Source organism: Elephas maximus, chromosome 2, assembly GCF_024166365.1.
Source record: "Elephas maximus indicus isolate mEleMax1 chromosome 2, mEleMax1 primary haplotype, whole genome shotgun sequence".
In the NCBI taxonomy this organism is placed as follows: Eukaryota; Metazoa; Chordata; class Mammalia; order Proboscidea; family Elephantidae; genus Elephas; species Elephas maximus.
Window position 1 is genome coordinate 186,935,482 of NC_064820.1, and position 20,685 is coordinate 186,956,166.

The 20,685-nt window shown below is 41.7% G+C and overlaps 1 protein-coding gene across 1 annotated transcript in view; it reads right to left on the minus strand.

Annotated features, from left to right (window-relative positions):
• Positions 1 to 247: 247 nt before the first annotated feature.
• Positions 248 to 20,685, minus strand: part of SLIT3 (slit guidance ligand 3) — a 783,747-nt gene continuing 763,309 nt past the window's right edge. The window contains exon 36 of the mRNA XM_049874285.1: positions 248 to 369. Within this exon, the coding sequence (XP_049730242.1) occupies positions 332 to 369 (38 nt within the window). The 3' untranslated portion in view covers positions 248 to 331. The remainder of the gene's footprint in view (positions 370 to 20,685) is intronic.

A 20,685-nucleotide genomic window follows, 5' to 3' on the forward strand; every position in this document is an offset into this window, starting at 1 on the left:
GGCAAGATGCCTGACTCTTACCTAAATCTCTCTGGAGGCAAGAGCTTCCGTGAATAAACAAGGCTACAACCAGAGCAAGTTGGGCTTCCACCAAGCCAGCTGGGGAGGGAGCCTACGTGATGCAATACTCAGAGACTGGCTTCTCAGGACACAGAACAGGGCAGAGACAGTAGAGATTGGGCTGGCTGATGGTGTTGGGGAAGGAGGGGCTGTGTAAATGGAGGAGCCCTGGAGGTCTATCCCCAGCACTGATGGGGGCTGCTGGGATACTCCTTATTCTTAGCTTCCGCCTTCAGTGAACTCCAGCCTGGAATGACCTCAGGACTTCCAACTAGTGTCTCCTCTGTCTCCAGCATTTTCTGGAGGTGACTTGAAAAAAAAAAAAACATGGTGTTTATCTCAGAGCTGATAAAAAATTTAATTTTACTCAAGCCCTTTGTTAAGGAAATCCTCCTGCTATTTTACCTTCTGGAAAATGTCAAGGCTTACTGCAAGGAATTGACCAGGACTTAATGATTTACTCTGTTTGAACAACTTCAGTTTCCCCTTCCCATCTTCCCCTCCTTCTCCTCTAGTCTTCCAGGATCCAGGTGGCCTTACCATTAAAAAAAAAAAAGAAACCTTTACAGCAAACTGGCTCTAATTGCAACCTCAATGCATAGCTCACCCACATACACACACACTCATTGCTGTTGAGTCAATTTTGACTCATAGTGACCTTATGGTGACCCTTATGGGTCAGGGTAGAACTGCCCCACAGTGTTTCCAAGGTTGTAATCTTTACGGAAGTGGGCTGCAACATCTTTCTCCCGTGGATTGGCTGGTGGGTTCAAACTACTGACCTCTAAGTTAGCAACCAAGCGCTTTAACCACTGTACCACTAGGGCTCCTCTATAATGCACCCAGTCCCCTCTTAACTTTCTTTTAAAAAGCTCACTGTCTCATGAGTGGCCATCTAAGATACTCCACTGTTCTCACCCATTCAGGAGGAAGGGAAAATGAAGAAAACTAAAGATACAAAGGAAAGATTAGTTCAAAGGACTAATGGGCCACAACTACCACAGCCTCCACTAGACTGAGTCCAGTACAACTAGATGGTACTCAGCTACCACCACTGACTACTCTGACAGGGATCACAATAGAGGGTCCTTGACAGAGCTGGAGAAAAATGTAGAATAAAATTCTAACTAACAAAAAAAGACCAGACTTACTGGCCTGACAGAGACTGGAGAAACCCTAAGAGTATGGCCTCTGAACACTCTTTTAGCTCAGTAATGAAGTCACTCCTGAGGTTCACCCTTTAGCCAAAGATTAGACAGGCCCATAAAACAAAATAAGACTAAAGGGGCACACCAGCCCAGGAGAGAACAGGAAAGCTGGCGATAGGGAACTCAAGTTGGAAAAGGGAGAGTGTTGACATGTTGTGGGGTTGTTAACCAATGTCATAAAACAATATGTGTGCTAACTGCTTAACGAGAAGCTAGTTTGTTCTGTAAATCTTCATCTAAAATACAATAAAAAATAAAAATAAAAAGCTCACAGTCCTGTGTCTCAGTGGCCTGGAGTTCAGACACAGGTCTGGGATCTCTCCCCACTGTAGTGGTCCCTCTTTCCCTATTACAGTGCTCCTTCCTTCCCTTATTCTTTTCCCCTCTCTTGCAACTTGCTTTCAAATAAAAGTCATCCTTGCCTTTTGGCAAAATATTGTCCGGTGTAATTTTTTCTTTGACAGAGCCAAGGCATTTCACTGGTTTCTCCTGGTCTTGAGATACTTGGGTAGAAGCACAGGAATGGTTGTTGGGCCAACCTGGGCCTACCATGCAGGGCAGACCAGTCCAGCTCTGGGCATAGCCCTCAAAGACCTCCACTCTCCTCGAGCCTCCAGAATTCCTGCTACACATCCCCAGTTCTCTGGCCTTATTTCCACAGCCAGAGAGATGGGGCAACAGAGCCACTGCATAAGTTGCTCAGTGCCATGTGCTAGAGTGGTAAGAATTGCTACCCCCAAGACCCCTGACCTAGCTGAAAAAAGGTTCATGTATGTGGGGGAAAAGCCATAGCACACTTCAGACAGAGTGTGTGAAATCCCACTTCAGAGATCCGACTGCTTAGTTGAGGTTTCTCCATCCTCCTGGAAGGTTTCACAGAGCCCTTGGGCATTGGCACGAACTGTACTTTGCTCTCCAGGTGGCATCTCAGACCAAGACAGGAAACACTCACATGATTTGAACTCTCATTCAGAGAGAGCTTAGAGCTTTCTGTCAGGCAGAACTGGGTGTTAAGGCTGGTTTTATCACTTCCCAGTTGTGGGACCTTGGGTGTGTCATTTCCTGTCTCTGAATCTCACTTTCTTCATCTATGATGATATTTATTCCAAAAGGTTGTTGTACAGGAATGAAAGGAGACAATACACCTAAAATGTCTTGCACAGTATCTGGGAAAGGAATACACACAGATGATTGCTTTCTTTCCTTGTCAGCTTTTACCTAGATTCCAGCTTCTAATAGTATTCATGAGGCAACCATTGTCTATTGTGAAGAGACAGACTGGGAAGGTTTCTGCCTCAGGGCCTTATAATGCTGCTTTGATAATAGAAGGGATGGGCATGGTTTCTTTCAGCTGTCAGCTCCCAATGGGAAATGCCATCCCACCTGCAGAACTAAGTGGGGTTGACTCCATATAGGGTACCAGGAACGAGATGTGATGTAGGGTGAGAGGTCAATGCTGAGGCAAAAAGGGACAGACAGACAACCCTCAACCTGAAAGAAAGGCCTGGATCAAGGCCTTCTCCTCCATGGCCCTTCCCCAAACCTAATGACATCCTCACCTGAACCAAGGTTCCAGTCTCACACCTTGAATTCATTCTCCACATTGTCCCAAAGGGAGCTTTCTAAACATTAACCCATTCGTGACACTCATTCCTCTTCTTAAAACCCTCCAGTGGCTCCCTGTTATTTAGAACTATATTTTTCAAATAATGGGTTATGACCTATTAGTGAGTGATGAAATCAATTTAGTGATTTGTGACCAGTATTAAAAAAAAAAAAAAAATTGAATAGACTAAATATCATCCTGAACAACATGAAGTACTGTTTTGCAAAACATTATTTCAGATTTTTTTAAACTTAAGCATGTACTGTAAGTGAAAATTGTGTTACCACATTTGACATGTTATTCAGAGTATTTTGACATGTATAATTTTTAACATCTTTTTATTGAGGTATAACATATATTCAGTAAAGTGCACGGATCCGAAGTGTATAGCTTAATAGATTTTTACATATGCATACTCTTATTTAGCCATCACCTGTGAGACAGTTAGGGTTAATCCTGCTGGTGGAACAAAAGAGCTGTAAAAAGATTATCATCTAGGAGTTGGGTAAACAGGAACCACACCCTGTCAACATGAGATAAGGTTGAAACAACCAGTGAATTACTATCTCCTGCTTAGCATTTTTCTAGTCCCTTCCTCCTTTATAGGTTCCTGCATGCACAGAAGAACAAAGTGTGACCACTGTTTAACCTTCCTTAGCCCTCTGAAGATGGTGATGTAGTGCCAAAGATCAGTGCGCTTGTACTATATCCCATAATGAGTGATGCCAAGGGCTGCCGAGAAGACTCCATCCTGAATAACAGCGGGTTCCATCTTCGATTCCAGATGCCCACGCAACCTAATTAACATGCACTGCCATTCTGAGAATTACCCACCCCTTGAAAGAAATCCACTAAATATTCATTACTCTATTGTCTCCATTGAACACATATAAGCCCTAGCCTTGCTTCCCTTTTCAAGTCAGCCTTTTGGAGAGGCTTAGTCTTCCGCTGACTCCTTTTGCTTGAATCAAGCAAAATAAAGCTTGCTGATGATAAAGTTTGTCTTTCACATGTATTCTTACTCCAGAAAAGACAAGAATCGTTTGTGTCAGATTGGCGATTGGTAACATCTAGATCAAGATATAAAACACATATGGTACCTAAGAAGATTCCCTCTTGCCACTTCCCAGTCAAAATCCCCCACTCCCTAGAGATAACCACTATTATGACCGCTAGAATCATCAGTTAGTTTAGCCTGTTCCTGAATTTTATATGAATGGAATCTAAGAATATATACTGCTTTGGGATTTGGCTTCTTTTGTTCAGCATTATGTCCATAAGATGGATTCATGATGTCGCCTGTAGCTGCAGTTTGTCCATTTTATTGTTGTATTCCATTGTACAAATATACCACAATTTATTAATCCATTTCTCCTGTTGATAGACATTTGGTTTGTTTCCAGTTTTTGGCTATAATAAACAAAGCTCCTTTGAATATTCTTGTACATGTCTTTTTTGTGTCCATAAGTACTTATATCTTTTGGTCATTCTAATGTGAATAAAATTTTCTTGATCACAAGATAGGTATATGATAATGATTAAAACTGTGAAAGAGTTTTCAAAGTAATTACACTTCAGATTTTTTATACATGCATGCAATTTAGGAAATAACACTGAAATCATTATTCCCTGTCCTTGAGCAGAGAGATTGTGACCCAGCTGGAGCAGGGCTCACAAGGCTCACAAGGACTCACAAGGACACATCAACTGAGCCCTGAGGTATAAAGACAATAGCTAGGATAATCTTGGAAAATATCTTTTAGGGAACCGTTCACTGTAAGCCAATCAAACACAACACAAAAGACTTTTCACTCTTATCTTTTTCTATTAGCATTTAGTGAATAGAAAATTTGTTGGACCAATGAAGACTCTTCTGATTGTTGTTACTGAAACCTGTAACAATGATTGTTAAGAAAGACAATTAAAAATGTAGGATCATAGTTTCTAGCCAATCTGTGAAAAGGTGAAGCTTTCAATGGTTTTGCCCGTTTTGAAACATTAATGTATACTGAAGACTCCGTAATTTCCTTGGGCTCAGACTCAGGCAGACAAGGCTGTGGCAGCATGCTTGTCCATTTTCCAACTCTCGCCTATTCTGTAATATTATTTGGACTTGAACAGACATGGATTTATCTAGCAGCATGCTTGTCCGTTTTCCCACTTTTGATTATTCTGTAATATTTTCTTGGATTGGGCAAACATTAGCCCTGGATCCTAATGCTTAGCATCTTGAATTCTGTCTGTATAACACTTTGTTTCCTTATGCGTGCATTCTTTGAGGAAAGGATTGTGATTTACCTTTAGAGTCCAATGTGAACATTTGTTCTTTGCCTTCCCACCTCCATTATCCATTCTTTTAACAACAACCTCTAGCTTTAAACTAGGTAGTTCTCGCCTTATATCCTCAGCCCATATAGCTCAGATGTGGTCCCACTGGCATCAAAGATGTGATTGTGATCAAGGTCTCAGTCTATCAGCATATCCCGTATCTTTGGCCATGGAGCTTGGTTACTGAGCTAGTCAGAAAGTAACTTAGAGGGGCATGGATAACATCTTCTATGTCTTCTGCAACCCTTGCCTACCTTGTTGTCTGTAGCCCATTATATACTAGACACTGTGCTAAGTACTTTACATTTATATCTTATTTAATTTTCACAGTACTTTACATTTATATCTTATTTAATTTTCACAGCAACCCTAAGAAGTATAGGTATTATTATCATTCCATTTTTACAGATGATGGCTCAGGTTCACAGAGGATAAATGACACATAGATAATGAACTTGTAGAGCTGGTATTTGAACTAAAAGCTCAGGGTTGCCTTTGTATCAATGATAAAATGTTAAATTCTTTTTCTATTGATACCAAATGGATGACGAAAATAATTTTGATGCGTGGGTAGGTTTTTCACAGGTGTTGCAGGGGTGGACCTCTTACTTTTCTTTAGCACTTTAATGATGTCATCCCATTGTATTCTGGCCTCCATTGTTTCTAATGAGTGGTAAGCTGCCTTATACTTGTTCCTTAGTATGTAATGTGTCTTTTTTCTCTGGGTAGTTTTAAGAGTTTTCTCTGTATCTTCAGTTGACAGCAGTTAGATTATGATGTCTCTAGGTGTGATATTCTTTGTACTTACCATGTTTGAGATTTTTTTGGAGTTTCTTAAGTCTATAGATTGAAATTTTCTATTGAGCATGCAAAAAATTTCAGCCATTATTATTATTTTTTGATATGTTCACATAGTGTTGAGCACTGAACTATTCTAGAATCATTATTGAAAGCACAGCACCTTGATATTCTTCAAGCCATTATTTCTTCAGATATTTTTTTCTAACCAATTTTCTCTCTCTTCCCCTTCTGGAACTCCAATGATGCATATAAGACATCAGGCCACTTGATATTCCCGTAGGTCATTGAGGCTCTGTTCATTTTTGTTTGTTTTGTAAAATATATAAAATGTAAAATTTGCCATTTTCACCATTTTTGAGTGTATAATTCAGTGGCATTAATTATATTCACAATGTTGTGCAACCATCAATATCTTTTCATGTTTTAAAAATATTTTTTCTCCCTGTTGTTTAGATAGCCTATTGATCTGTCTTCAATTTTACTTATACTGTTATAGTGTCCAGTATGCTTTTATCTTATCCAGTGAATTTTTAACTTTAAACACTGTATTTTCAGTTTTTACATTTACATTTGGCTTAATTTTTAGAGTTTTCTTATCACTTCTGAAATTTACTGGCTCTTATATTCACCTTTTCCTATAAATTAAAAAAAATGTATTTATAAGTTATTTTAAGGTCTTTGTGTGCTCATTCCAATATCTGTGTTGTCTTTGACTCTGTTTCTCTTGACTGTTTGTTTTCTTGAATGACACATTTTCCTGGTTATTTGTATGCCAAGTAATTTACATTTTATTTATGTTTTTATTATGGTAAAACATATATATCAAAATATTACCATTTAAACCATTTTTAAGTGTACAATACAGTGATATTAATTTCATTCAACGTGTTGTGCAACCATTACCACTATCCAATTTTATCCCCCTAAATAGAAAATCAGTACCCCTTAAGTAATTTTTTTTTTTTTTTAATAACTCCCCATTTCTCCTACCCTAGCCCATGGCAACTACTGATAAACTTTTGTATCTATACATTTTCCTATTCTAACTCCATATACGTGGAGCCGTACAGTATTTGTCATTTTGTGTCTGACTTATTTCACTCAGCATAATGTTTTCAAGGTTCATCCATGTCTTAGAATGTATCAAAACTTCATTTATCTTTATGGCTGAATAATATTCCATTGTATGAATATACCATGTTTTGTTTATCCATTCATCAGTTGATGAACACTTGAGTTGTTTCCACTTTTTGGTGTATGCCAAGTAATTTTTAATTGTACATTAGACATTGTAAGTAATGTATTCTCTAGTCTCTGGATTCTGTTATCTTCCTCTGAAGACTGTTTTGTTCTAGAAGATGGCTAAATTGCTGACCAAAACAAACAAAAACAATGGAAACCCTGGTGGCGTAGTGGTGACAGGTCACTTCAATCCTGTGAAAGCTTGTTTTTAGCCTTTATTGAAGCAGGTCTCTTTCAGTTTTGTCCATATTCCTAGGTGTAGATCATAGTTCTAGGATGTGGTTCTTACTCTTAAGGTGTGGCCCTGAAAGGGTTTCATTGAAAAGGTCACAGTGTTTACCAAACTATTCTAACTTGGCAGAACTTGAACTCTAAACTCTGCCAGCTCTTTAGTCTTCCTGCAGTTGCTTTCTTCCAGGTAACTTAGAGTCTCATCCCACAAATATTCAGAAGTTGGCCAAGAATTTGAAGAGAAATTGTACATAGATCTTAGAGCACATCTTCTGTAGTTCCCTTATTTACAAGATTTTCTCCCTTAACTTCCAGGCACTTTATCCCCCAGGCAGAGTGCAAAAAGGAATGTGCCTTCAGAGGAAGAGCCAGTTAAATCTGGTTCTCACCCAACATGCTTCTTTTCTTTTAAAAGTTTAATTCCTACCCCACCTCCCATTTCTGCCTGCTTTGGTTGCTGACCAGCATCTTCAAGCTGTTGCTTTTTAAAAAAAATATTTTGTCTAGATTATAGAATTGTTACATAAGAGAGAGTTAGTTTGATATAAGCTATTCTGCTATTACAAGAACCAGAAATTTTCCCTCTAGCATTTCAAACCAGTAAATATGGAAGAACTAAGCAACTAATGGCGCAATGACAAAAAGCCCTAAGATAAATTCACCGGGGCTAATAGGAAAGAGGCTGTATAGTATAATAATTAAGAATATTGGCTGTGGAGGCAATATTAAATTTGAAACCCAGCCCTGCCACTTGACATCTGTGTGATCTTAAACAAGTCACTTAAGTACTTGGGTCCTTGTATTCTCATCTGTAAGAGGGGAATGATAATACCAACTTCATAGTTGTGTGTGTACGTGTGTGTGTGTGTGAGAGAGAGAGAATTAAAAGAAATGCTCAGCACCAGACCTGGCACATAGTAAGACTTTAACCAGAGGTAGCCACTACTCTTATTAGAGAATGTCTTCTTTCTTTCATGGAGGGCTTGAAGGAGAGGGAGATAAGACTAGAAGACTCTTTCCCAGAGTAGGTGGATGCCTTCTGTTGGGGCTATAAGTCTATGCTTTCAGAGCTAGACATTTCTAGTTGTTTGAAAATAAGCAACTTCCCCAACTTCAGAATTCCCTTATGTTCCAGTTAAGACTTACCAAGGGATTGAAGAATCTGAACCAGACACATCAAGTATTTTAAAGGAGAGTGTTCAAGATGATGGAGTTAAGCAAGAAGCTGTCCTGAGCTACACATCCCAGGGCGAAGCCTAGGAGTTGACACCACCCCCACCAGCGTTGTTCCAATACAGATCCCTTCCCTGAGTTCTCCAACCTGTGATAAAATGGTCTTAATTACCAAACCCAAGCATGCCCTGAATTTTTTTTTATTGAGATAAAATTTACATAACATAAAATTAGCCATTTTAGAGTGTTCAATTGACTTCCACTATATTCACAATGTTGTGTAACCATCACCGATATCAAATTCCAGAATATTTTCATCACCTTAAAAAGAAACCAAGACTCCTACCCATTAAGCAATCACTCCCTGTTACTCCCTCCTCCAAACCTCTTGCAACCACTAATATGCTTTCTGTCTCTATGGATTTGCTTATTAGAGATATTTCATATTAATGGAATCATGTAATACGTGGCTTTTTGTGTACGACTTCTTTCACTTAGCATAGTGTTTTCAAGATTTATGCATCGCCTTGAATTTTTTAGATACCCATTTTTATATAAACTCTGGTGTCTTTTACTTCCTCAAATTAACTCCTTCATGCAGGTTTTCTATAGGGAACAAGGAACCTTGACCAAGTGAGGGTGAGTGATAGTGGGTACACAGCAGGCAGAGACACAGTGATATACTTCTCCTTGACAGGTGTCTCAGTTTCCTAGTGCTGCTGTAACAGAAATACCATAGTGTGGCTTTAAAGAACAGAAGTTTATTTTTTCACAGTTCTGGAGGTTAAAAGTTCATATTAGGGTCTTGGCCATGTCAATTTGTTGGTAGCCCCGAGTGGTCCTTCATTCCTTGATAATTGCCACATGGCATCTGTTTCCCCCACTGTGTGTGTGTATATATATATCTGTGTCTATTATGGCTTTTTATAGCTCAGAAATGATTAGATTTAGAACCCACCCTACTTGGGTGTGATCTAAATATAACAACAAAACCTGTTTCCAAACAGGATAGCATCCATAGGTTGCGATTCCAACACATATTTTGGGGACACACGATTTAATCTGTAACAGCAGGTTTCTGTTTTTGAACCCCATTAACAACACTTTGGCTATTCAGTGTTGGAAAGTCTCAGTTTTTCACCCCAACTGCTGTTAAAGGATTGATGTCTTTCTCATGAGACTATTTGGGCAGCTCCTGTCTGGAGGTGAGATGAGAAGGCAGAGGGGGAAAGGAGCTGATTGAATGGACATGGGAAATACAGGGTGGAGAGGAGGAGTGTGCTGTCACATTGTGGGGTGAGCAACTGGGGTCATATAAGAATGTGTGTATAAGTTTTTGTATGAGAAACTGACTTGAATTGTAAACTTTCACTTAAAGCACAATACAAAAAAAAAAAAAGTTGTGTCAGCAAGTCTACTAGATGTATAAATTGTTTCCTGACCTTGTCACTTGAGATGAAGAACTAATTATTATTCATGTTTTCATTTCTCTCAATGCCCAGCCTGTGCCTTGCAGAGAGGAGGTAGTAAGAATGGGCTATATCAGACCACAGGTTACTTGAATATAGCTGATTGTTAGTTAAGTTCCTTGCTTTGAAATACGTTATTGTCCCCATTTTATAGAAGAATAATCAAAGTGAGGTTAAGTGACTTCTTCAAATTCAAATAACTACTCAGTTACAGATGTGGGACAAGAACCCAGATCTTTGGCCCTTTATCCATGTCTCTATTACATCACACTGTTTACCGCTGGGGGTGCCTTAAGTTTGAGTTCCAAGGGACAGCAATGAGTCATGAAGCTATGAAGCTGACTCTGCCATTAAACATTTTAAGTGACTACAGGTCTACTATACTGCATGTCAAGAATTAAGCACTGTTTAAAATGTAAAATTATACATTGCATTTGACTGTGGATTCTTAGTAATCAATGTATAGTCCTCCTTTAAGAAAAAAAAAATTTTAATTTTCACCATTAACAAAACTATGCAGTTCACTTTTTGCTATAAAGTAGGTCCACCCTCATACTACCACTTCTTTAGGCAGTCTAATCTATATCATGTTATTTATGTAAGAGAAACTAACTCTGGGCTGAGTAGCTTAGTAACTGAGCCCACCTACTTTTTGTGGTTAATTACACTTGTTTTGTAAGAAGCTGATCTTATTTTGAGTTTTTCCAACAGCTCTAGTGAAGTAATGAGTTCTAATATACGGTAAGTTGAACATAAAGAGCCTTCCCCTTTCCTGCTCAACATATAATTGCTGCATTTGTGAATGCTGTGTACATTGAAAAGAGCAATAAAAAGTTAATGAAGAAAAAAAGAAGATTGATATCGTTCTAAGACACCAATTCAATGCAAAGAGATAATGTTGTGCAGCAGGAAGTAACTGCCTTAAAGTCAGATGTCGATTTGACATAGTTTTTGAGAATCTGAGAATAGAGGAGACTTGTGCCCACTTTGCAGGCTGAACTTGGAAAAAGGGCAAATACCTAGAGAACTTCCTGCGCCATATGGTGGTGTCTTTGTGCTGCTATAACAGAAATACCACAAGTGGGTGACTTCAACAAACCAAACATTATTTTCTCATGGTTTATACCAATACCCATTGCCATCATGTTGATTGCAACTCATAGTGACCCTATAGGACAGAATAGAACTGCCCCATAAGGTTTCCAAGGCTATAATCTTATGAGGAGCCCTGGTGGCACAGTTCTAAAGAGGCTGGCTGCTAACCAAAAGGCCAGCAGTTTGAATTCACCAGCACTCCCTTGGAAGCCCTAAGGGGCAGTTCTACTCGGTCCTATAGGTTCACTATGAGTTGGAATCGACTCAACAGCAGTGAGTTTTTTTGGAATCTTTACGGAAGCAGACTGCCACATCTTTCCCCTGAGGACCAGCTGGTGGGTTTGCTAAACTTCTGGTTAGCAGCTGAGTGCTCAACCACTGCACCACCAGGGCTCCTTGTTTATCATAGTTTAGGAGGCTAGAAGTCTAAATTCAGGGCACGGGCTCTATGGGAAGGCTCTTTCTGTCTGCTCTGGGGAAAAATCCTTGTCTCAGCTTCTCCAGAGATCTTGGTGTTCCTTGGCGATCACCAGCTAACATCTATCTTTCCCCCTTTGTGTTTTCTTCCTTCTGTGCTTAACCTGCTCTTTTATATCTCAAAAGTGATTGGTTTAAGGGACACCCTACACTGACATGTCCTCATTAACATAACAAAGAAACTTATTCCCAAATGGGATTACATCTACAGGTATATAAAGGTTAGGATTTATGACACATATTTTTGGGGACATAATTCAGTCCATGAAAGAAGTAGAATACAAATGGCTGCATCCTATGTCTGTGTAATCCTTGAAGAGTTTCCAGTGCCCAGGATAGTTTAGGGGAACAGCACAATGATTTTCTTTTGTATCTAAGAGCAACAAGGACTTAGCTGCACCTCATTCTTATAGTGCCAGCATTGGAAAGAAGCTACCAAGTATTCCCAGACACTCCAAGGGAACAGAGAAGAGGCAAGAGAAGCTGGAGAAGACTTAGCAGATAGACAGGTAACGGTAATCAAGACAGATCAGATACCCAGATGTCCGAATGAATATCAGGACATCTCGCAGCTAGCATGACTATCTGATGACAGGAAGGAGCTGACATCTTCATCAGACAGGAGACCTTGGGGTTTAGGTATAACCCTGGGGGAAGGGAGTCACAGACTGACTCTGACTGAAATTATGTTTGTGCTATGCAGCAGAATGGGAACTCTAACAGGAATAAATTTCAAGTTAAAAAAATGAATGTACATTTATAGCCCTTCTGAATAGGTGGACAGAGAGTCCTAAATAAAAACAGAACATTTTCTTTGTCTCACTGTGCTTCACTCCATTTTATTTCATTTTCTGCTCCTGGAATAGGAAGTGCACCTCTGTTTAAAAACATGATCTATCAGAGAAAAGAGTCCATAACTGACCTGATTCACCAAAGAGGCAGAACTTTCTTAGCTTTGGGAGGCCAACCAGCTAGCTCAAGGTACAGTTTCTCAGCCATACCCCCAGGGAACCTGCTCAGGGTGTTAAGCCAGAGTTTGGATTGGAAAGGGAGGGGTTTAATTTAGAAAAGGTCTTGTGCTGTCATCTGGGTGTCTCTGCTTTCTCTTGTGAAAGTGCCAGGAGCTGTAGAGCTTCCTTCCTCATTCGTTTTGTTTTTCTTCCGTCTTTTTTTGTTTTTTATTGAGGTGAAATTCACATAACATAAAATCAACCATTTTAAAGTGTATGATTCGGTCTCATTTAGTACATTCACATTATTGTGCAACCATCATACACACACACACACACACCCATCTAGAAAACATTTACATCACCTGACCCTATACTTGTTGAGCAGTCCCTCATCATTCCCCCTCCCTCCAGCCCCTGGCAACTACTATTCTGGATATTTCATATAAATGGACTCATACAATCTCTGATCATTTGTCTCTGGGTTTCTTCCACATTCCTTTGCACCCTTGTTGTTGTTAGCTGCCCTCGAGTCACCCCCAACTGACAGTGACCCATGCACAACGAGATCAGAGCATTGTGCTCCATGGGGTTTTCATTGGCCAATTTTCAGTAGATAGCCAGGCCTATCCTTCTAGTTCATCTGAGCCTGGAAGCACCGCTGAAACTTGTTTGGCACCATAGCAACATGCAAACCTTCACTGGCAGATGGGTAGTAAGACACATTAGGTACATTGGCTGGGAGTTGAACCTGGGTCTCCCATAAGGAAGGTAAGAATTCTACCATTGAACCACCACTGGCACCCACCCCCCCGCAACCCTTTGCACCCTCAAGCACTGCCTTTTCTTACTGAAGCCTTGGGACCCACCCAGGTAGTCCCCAGCCTTTTCTAGATTCCACTTTCCAGGAGTTAGTTAGGCCAGAGAAAGAAAGGAGACAAAGTTAGGTGGCTTGGGGTAGGAATTAAATCAATTTAGAAAAAAGACACCCAGCAGTTTCTGATCAGGGCCAGGCAGCTGGATTTGGTTTGGAGGCCAATTATCTCAGGCCACTAGGTTTCAAGTCCCACAAATGAGGCCTCTGTTCCAAGCTTTGTGGGAGACAGTCTTGCCCTGGTCCTTGACTTGAAACAGATGCTCTGTGCCCATGAAGGAAAGTTGCATTTTGAAGAAATGCAGCCCAGTTGAAGCCTGTGGTGCCACTGGATTTTCACAAAGCTGTATTTATAATCAGGCAGAAAAGCATGGGGAAACAGCTACAGGATCAAATTGCCCCTTAAATTCCAAGTGGCTACACCTGGCCTCGGGAATGGGCAGCACTTTGGAGACACACATCATAAACTCGGGCTAGGTCGGGCATTTCTTGGATTGACATCATGGGCAGGGCTTTGAAATTGTAAGTGGACGAAATTGGAGATGTAGGCGTCTCTTGTCTTCCCTGTGTGTCTGGATAAAGAGCTAGCTCACGGGGCGCTGCTGGCTGCCTATTTCCTCTCTGGCTTCAATAATTTTCCCGTGGAGCTAAATGCCTACCCTCTTGTGCTCCCCAAACCAAAAACCCACTGCTGTTGAGTTGCTCCTGACTCACAGTGACGCTATCAGAGTAGGACTGTCCCATAGGGTTTCCGAGGCTGTAAATCTTGAAAGGCTGGAAGCAGACTGCCATGTCTTTTCCCGTGGAGTGGCTGGTGGGTTTGAACCTCCAACCTTTCAGTTAGCAGCTGAGTGCTTTAACCACTGCACCACCAGGGCACCTTCTTTTGTTCCCCAGGAGGAAGAAATACAGGATAGAGTTATAGAACATATTTTGGGCAAGATCCCTGTGGACTTTCTTTGTGTTGGTTGGATGTATTTCTTTCCATCTGTGAAGGTCTATCTACCAACCTGTCAGTTTGTTGTACTGTGTGGTTTGCGCGTTGCTGTGATGCTAGAAGCTATGCCATTGGTATTTCAAATACCATCAGGGTCACCCATGGTAGACAGGTTTCAGTGGAGCTTCCAGACTAGGAATAGGAAGAAAGGCTTGGTGATCTACTTTGAAAATTAGTCAAGGAAAACTCTATGAATCACAATAGAACATTGTCTGATAGATGTGCCTCTAGGTTGGAGAACACTCAGAATATATGGTGGCCACAACAATGGACTCAAGCATACCAATGACCAAGAAGATGGTACAGGACCAGGCAATATTTCTTTCTGTTGTACTTGGGGTTGCCACGAGTTGGAGCCGACTTGATGGCAACTAACAGCAACAACAATGAAGGTTGGTGTACTGATATGGGGTCTTGAAAATCACACACTGCCCTGCCTCTCCCCTCTTTAACATCGTTTACGCCCAGGAAACTGGGTGACCTGGGGCGAGTCATTTTTCTTTTCAAGACCTCAGTTTCCTCAGCTGTAAATAAAGACATTAGATTAGATCCTGCATCTGGGATTAATTCTTAAGTTCAGGGTGCTTCATAGTTTTTACAAAGTGTTTTCACATTAGTTCCTCATTGTAAATTCTTGCCAGGTAACTTTTCTGGGCTGCAAGTAGAGTTTATCAGTCTACTCCCTTTTTTGCAGATGCTCAGAGAGATGGCATAATTTATCCAGGTGACACAGTGAGTCAGCGGCAGCCCTAGGACACCCAAGCTCGGCGTTTTAAACTCTTAATTCCAGTGCTTTTGCTCTCGTGCGTGAGCAGAGAGAGGACATTGGTGATAACACTGCATCGGCACCATCAGCTGAAAAGTTCTGAGTCCTGGAGGATGTATATGGAAGATGACCGTGATGGGTGTGAACTGAAGGCTGGTTGGGGAAAGACTAGCCTCTCCAGCTGTGCCTGGGTGGTCATGGGCTGAGGTCTGCCTATGAGACTCAGGTCACTGACCTTGGTTTCCTGGGCTCACAACCTCCTCCTATCTTTAGAAATACTTCGTGCAGCTCAGCTTTCCCCACCCCTACGGAAAACATAGAATAGAGATCATTGTTCTCATATCCAAAACGGGGGTGGGGCAGCCTGGTGGACTGGAAAAGCACAGTTTTAGGCTCAGCCGACCCAACTGGAAGCCCAGCTCTGCAGTTTGCTAGCTGTGTAATCCTGGGCAGTGACTTCACTTCTCTAAATTCAGGTTCTTCGTCTATGTTATGGGGATACCAATACCTACCTTGCAGAATTTCTGTGAGAATGGGGGATAAACGTACAAAACTTCTGGCACACTGCAGTCACTCTATAAAAGGGAACTGCTCTCTTCATTTCCCCAATAGCTGCATCGGCTTTATGTCAATGCTCACACCAGGTCTGGTTTCAGTCTTCTGATTTATTAGCTTGTCGGCTTTCCTTAATCCCATGAGCTCCAGTGTCTTTCACAAGACACCCTGTAGCTGGGAAAGTGTTCAACAATCCACGTTTATCAAGGACTTATTATGTGCAAATCATGGTGTTGTAGTGGAAAGGACATGGGCATTGGGGTCAGCAAACCTGGTTCAAATCCCATTGCTGCCATTTCCTAGTTGTGCGACTCAGGTTTCACTCAACCTGATTGGTTAAATGGGGAGAACAGAACCTGCTGGCAGCATTACTTTGGGCTTACATGAAAGGATGTGTATAAATGTGTGATAAAGAGCGTGTGCTTGATAAATGTCAGTTTCTTCACCTTCTTCTTCCAACAATTCACCTTCTTACCTATAACTAGGCAACATTTCACTTCTCCATGCTATCAGCCACCTTCAAAAGGTGATGGAAGACAAAATCATTTTCAAAGCAAGGTCCCTGGAGAATAGTTACCTTGAGTTTTAACAGAGGCTTAACTAGGGTATGGCAGTATGGCATGTACTGCACCGACCCCGGGCCCATGGCGCCATGAGCAGTTTCTATTAATCCAGTATAGCCAAGGGTGTATCTATGGAAAATTGCACCTATAGCAAACAGTGAAATTGTGCCCCTGCCCAAACATCTGACACTCATCTTTTAGATAACTTAACCATGATATCAGCTCAAAAATACAAGTCAAGCTGGTTAATCTTTTAATTAACACATTACTTTGCTTGAGGAAGGATGTTGGGCCTTACTGGGTATCTTAGTCGTCTAGTGCTGCTATAACAGAAATACCACAAGTGGATGGCTTTAACAAAGAGAAGTTTATTTCCTCACAGTAAAGTAGGCTAAATTCAGGGTGTCAGCATCAGGGAAATGCTTTCTCTGTCAGCCTTCTCATCAATCTTCCCCTGGACTAGGAGCTTCTCTGTACAGGGACTCTGGATCCAAAGGACGAGCTCTGCTCCAGGCACTGCTTTCTTGGTGTTATGAGGTCCCCCGCTCTCTGCTTGTTTCCCTTTCCTTTTATCTCTTGTAAGATAAAAGGTGGTACAAGCGACACCCCAGGGAAACTCCTTTTACATTGGATCAGGGATGTGACCTGGTAAGGGTGTTACAATCCCATCCTAGTCCTCTTGACATAAAATTACAATCACAAAATGGAGGACCACCACAGAATACTGGGAATCATGGCCTAGCCATGTTGACACATATTTTTGGGACAATTAGATCCATGACACTGGGTTAATAGAAACTGCTCGGTGGTGCCATGCACCCAGGGCTGGTGTAGTACCCTAGGTAGGGCAGTATTGGAGTAAGATGCACTTGAAGGGTGAATGAACACCTCTTCAGTAATTATACTTTGTCCTAAGGCACGGAGCAGCGTTTAATACTACTCTCTCCCTCTCTGCCTGTCTTTGTCTTTCTCCAATCTCTCTCCGATTAAGGTAAAGAGATAATCTTTAGGTTGCATTTAAAAAATTTTTTTTTATTGTGCTTTAGATGAAAGTTTACAGAGCAAATTAGTTTTTCATTCAAAAATTTATACACAAATTGTTTTGTGACATTGGCTGCAATCCTTGCAATATGTCAACACTCTCCCTCTTTCTACCCCAGGTTCTCTGCTTCTGTTCATCTAGTTTCCCTGTCCCTTCCTCCTAGGCTGCATTTTAAAATTTAATTTATAATTCCAATAAAAATAGCATGTTGAACTCCATGAAGAAAGTTTTAGACTTTCAAGAATGTTAATGAGAAATTTGGCGTTATTTTTTAGCTGTCGAAATGTTGGCACCTGCATTTATCATTTATATTTATTTGGTGTGCTGGTGTCCACAAAGGATTCAACGGCCTTGCCTTATCATATCATATCGATATCATATTCTATTTTCTAAATAACTGCCATAGTTACCATCTGCCATTTTTGCTGACCCAACATCTATTCCCTCTTTTCCTTGGGGAAACACCCCTCCTACCTTCAACTACCTATTTCTGGCTCCACAGGTGGTCACGTGACACCGGCCTGGCCAATCACTGCATCTTATTCCATAAAGTTTGGCCTGGGTGGAGGGGATACGGGTCTAAAATGGGCAATGAAGGTGGTGGGTTCCTGGCCAGAAGCTCCTCACGGCAGGGACACCCAAGCTGTCTGACTCCCTGGAAGAGTGTCAGCACAAAGTCCCCCCCCATTTCAGACTCATTCATGCTGAAAGGTATGAAGCTAATGTCAAGGGTGTCTCTGAACCCACCTAGCCTGTGTGGCCCTGTTTTGCTCGATGAATACAGGTCTGGGCTCACAGGATCTGGCCTCTTTCCAACTTAAGGCATCTGCTGCCTATCGGTCAATGGGGTTCCCCTCAGGGGAGAGGAAAAGACATCTGCCAGGGAAGTGGGTGACCTTTAGTCCACAGGTGTAACCTTCAGACCCTTTGGCAATCCTCATTCAGAAAGTCCACAGCCCCTCAAGGATACCCCAGAGCTGAGAAGCTGAGAGCTGAGGCTCTTCCCTCCCTACCTCCATTTTGTACTCTCTTGCCAATGATGTCATCTCTGGCCAACTAAGAAGTACAGCGGCACCGGGTCCAAAGACACTTGCTCCTGGCTCTTCTGGTTTTGTGGCAATGAGGTCTCCCAGTCTCTCTGCTTGCTTCTGTCTTTTATATCTCAAAAGAGATTGGCTTAAGAAAACCTAGTCTTATAGATTGAACCCTGCCTCATTAACATAATAGCTGCTAATCCTGCCTCATTAACATCATAGAGGTAGGATTTACAACACATAGAAAAATCACATTAGATAACAAAAAGGTGGACAATCACACAATACTGAAAATTATGGACTAGCCAAGTTGACACACATTTTTTTTTTGGGGGGGGGAACACAACTCAATCCATTACAGGTTGTATGGAGGTTAGATTATTAATGGAGTCTTAACACAGGTCCATCTCACAGGTGGTCACATGGGTCCCTGCACCTACCTTGTAGTGATTTTCCAGTTCCAGAACGCATAACTTGAATAGACATACTTAGCAATGGGCAGAATCTCGGACATGTGGAGTAAGGACTATTATGATAGGAAAAGCCAAGCGGAGGTCATTAGAACTGCTCCTACCTAGAAAAATAGTAAACCAAAAGCAATACCACATTCCTGGAGGAACTGCAGAGATTAGTGACACCATCAAGGACTGGAAGGGATGGTAATTCCTACCACATCTCCATTCAGCTTGCCTATTTTTGGCCCATGCAAAAACCAGATGGATCTTGGAGAATGTCAGTGGATCATCATAGACTTAACCAGGTGGTGACTCCAATTGCAGCTGCTGTTCCAGATGTGGTTTCATTGCTTGAGCAAATTAATACATCTAGTACCTGGTATGCAGCTATTGAGCTGGCAAATGCCTTTTTCTCAAATTTGCTTTTGAAGGACCACCAGAAGCAGTTTGTCTTCAGCTGGCAAGGCCTATTTATTAAGTGACTTGAAAAGCTGCTAGTTTTGTGTGCGGCCCAGAACAAGAGAAGGCTCTGCAACAGATTAAGGCTGCCGTGCAAGGCACTTTGCCACTAGGGCCATATGATCCAGCTGATCCATTGGTTTTTGTAGAGTCAGTGGCAGATAGAAATGCTGTTTGGAGTCTTTGGCTGGCCCCTATTGGTGAGCCACAATGCAGACCCTTAGGATTTTGGTGCAAAGCTCTGCCATCCTCTGCAGATAACTACTCTCCTTTTGAGAAACGGCTTTTTGCTTGTAACTAGGCCTTAGTAGAGACTGATTGCTTAACCATAGGTTGCCAAGTCACTATGTGGCCTGAGATGCCCATGATGAACTGGGTGTGGTCTGACCCACACAGTCATAAAGTCAGACATGCACAGCAACACTCCATTATTAAACGGAAGTGGTGTATATGAGATTGGGCTCGATCAGGACCTGAAGGCACAAGTAAGTTACATGAGGAAGTGACCCAAATGCCCATGGTTCCCACTCCTGTCACGTTATTTTCCTTCTCCCAGTCTGCACCTATGGCCTCATAAGGAGTTCCTTACAATTAGTTGACTGAGGAACAGAAAACATGCGCCTGGTTAACAGATTGCTCTGTGTGATATGCAGGCACAATTTGGAAGCAGACACTGGCAGTACTGCAGCCCCTTTCTGGGCCCTCCTGGAAGGACAGTGGTGAAGGAAAATCCTCCCAGTTGGCAGAACTTTGAGCAGTGCTTGGAAGGAGAGATGGCCAGATGTGTGATTGTGTACTGATTCATGGGCTGTGACCAATGGTTTGCCTGGATGGTCAGGGACTTGGAAGGAATGTGATTGGAAAATTGGTTACACGCAGGTATGAGGAAGAAGCATGTGGATAGACCTCTCTGAATGGACCAAAGAAGTGAAAATATTTGTGTTTTATGTGTATTATCACCAAAGTGTGACCTCAGTAGAGAGGATTTTAACAATCAAGTGGATATGACGATGGATTCCGTGGATACCAGTCAGCCTCTTTCCCCAGCCACTTCTGTCATGGTCCAATGGGCTCAGGAACAAAGTGGCCATGCTGGCAGGGAAAGAGGTTATACATGGGCTCAGCAACATGGACTTTCACTTACCAAGGCCAACTTGGCTACAGCCACTGCTGAGTTCCCAGTCTGCCAGCAGCAGAGACCAACACTGAGTCTCCGATATGGCACCATTCCTAGGTGTGATCAGCCAGTAACCTGGTGGCAGGTTGATTACATTGGACCATTTTCATCATGGCAAGTGCA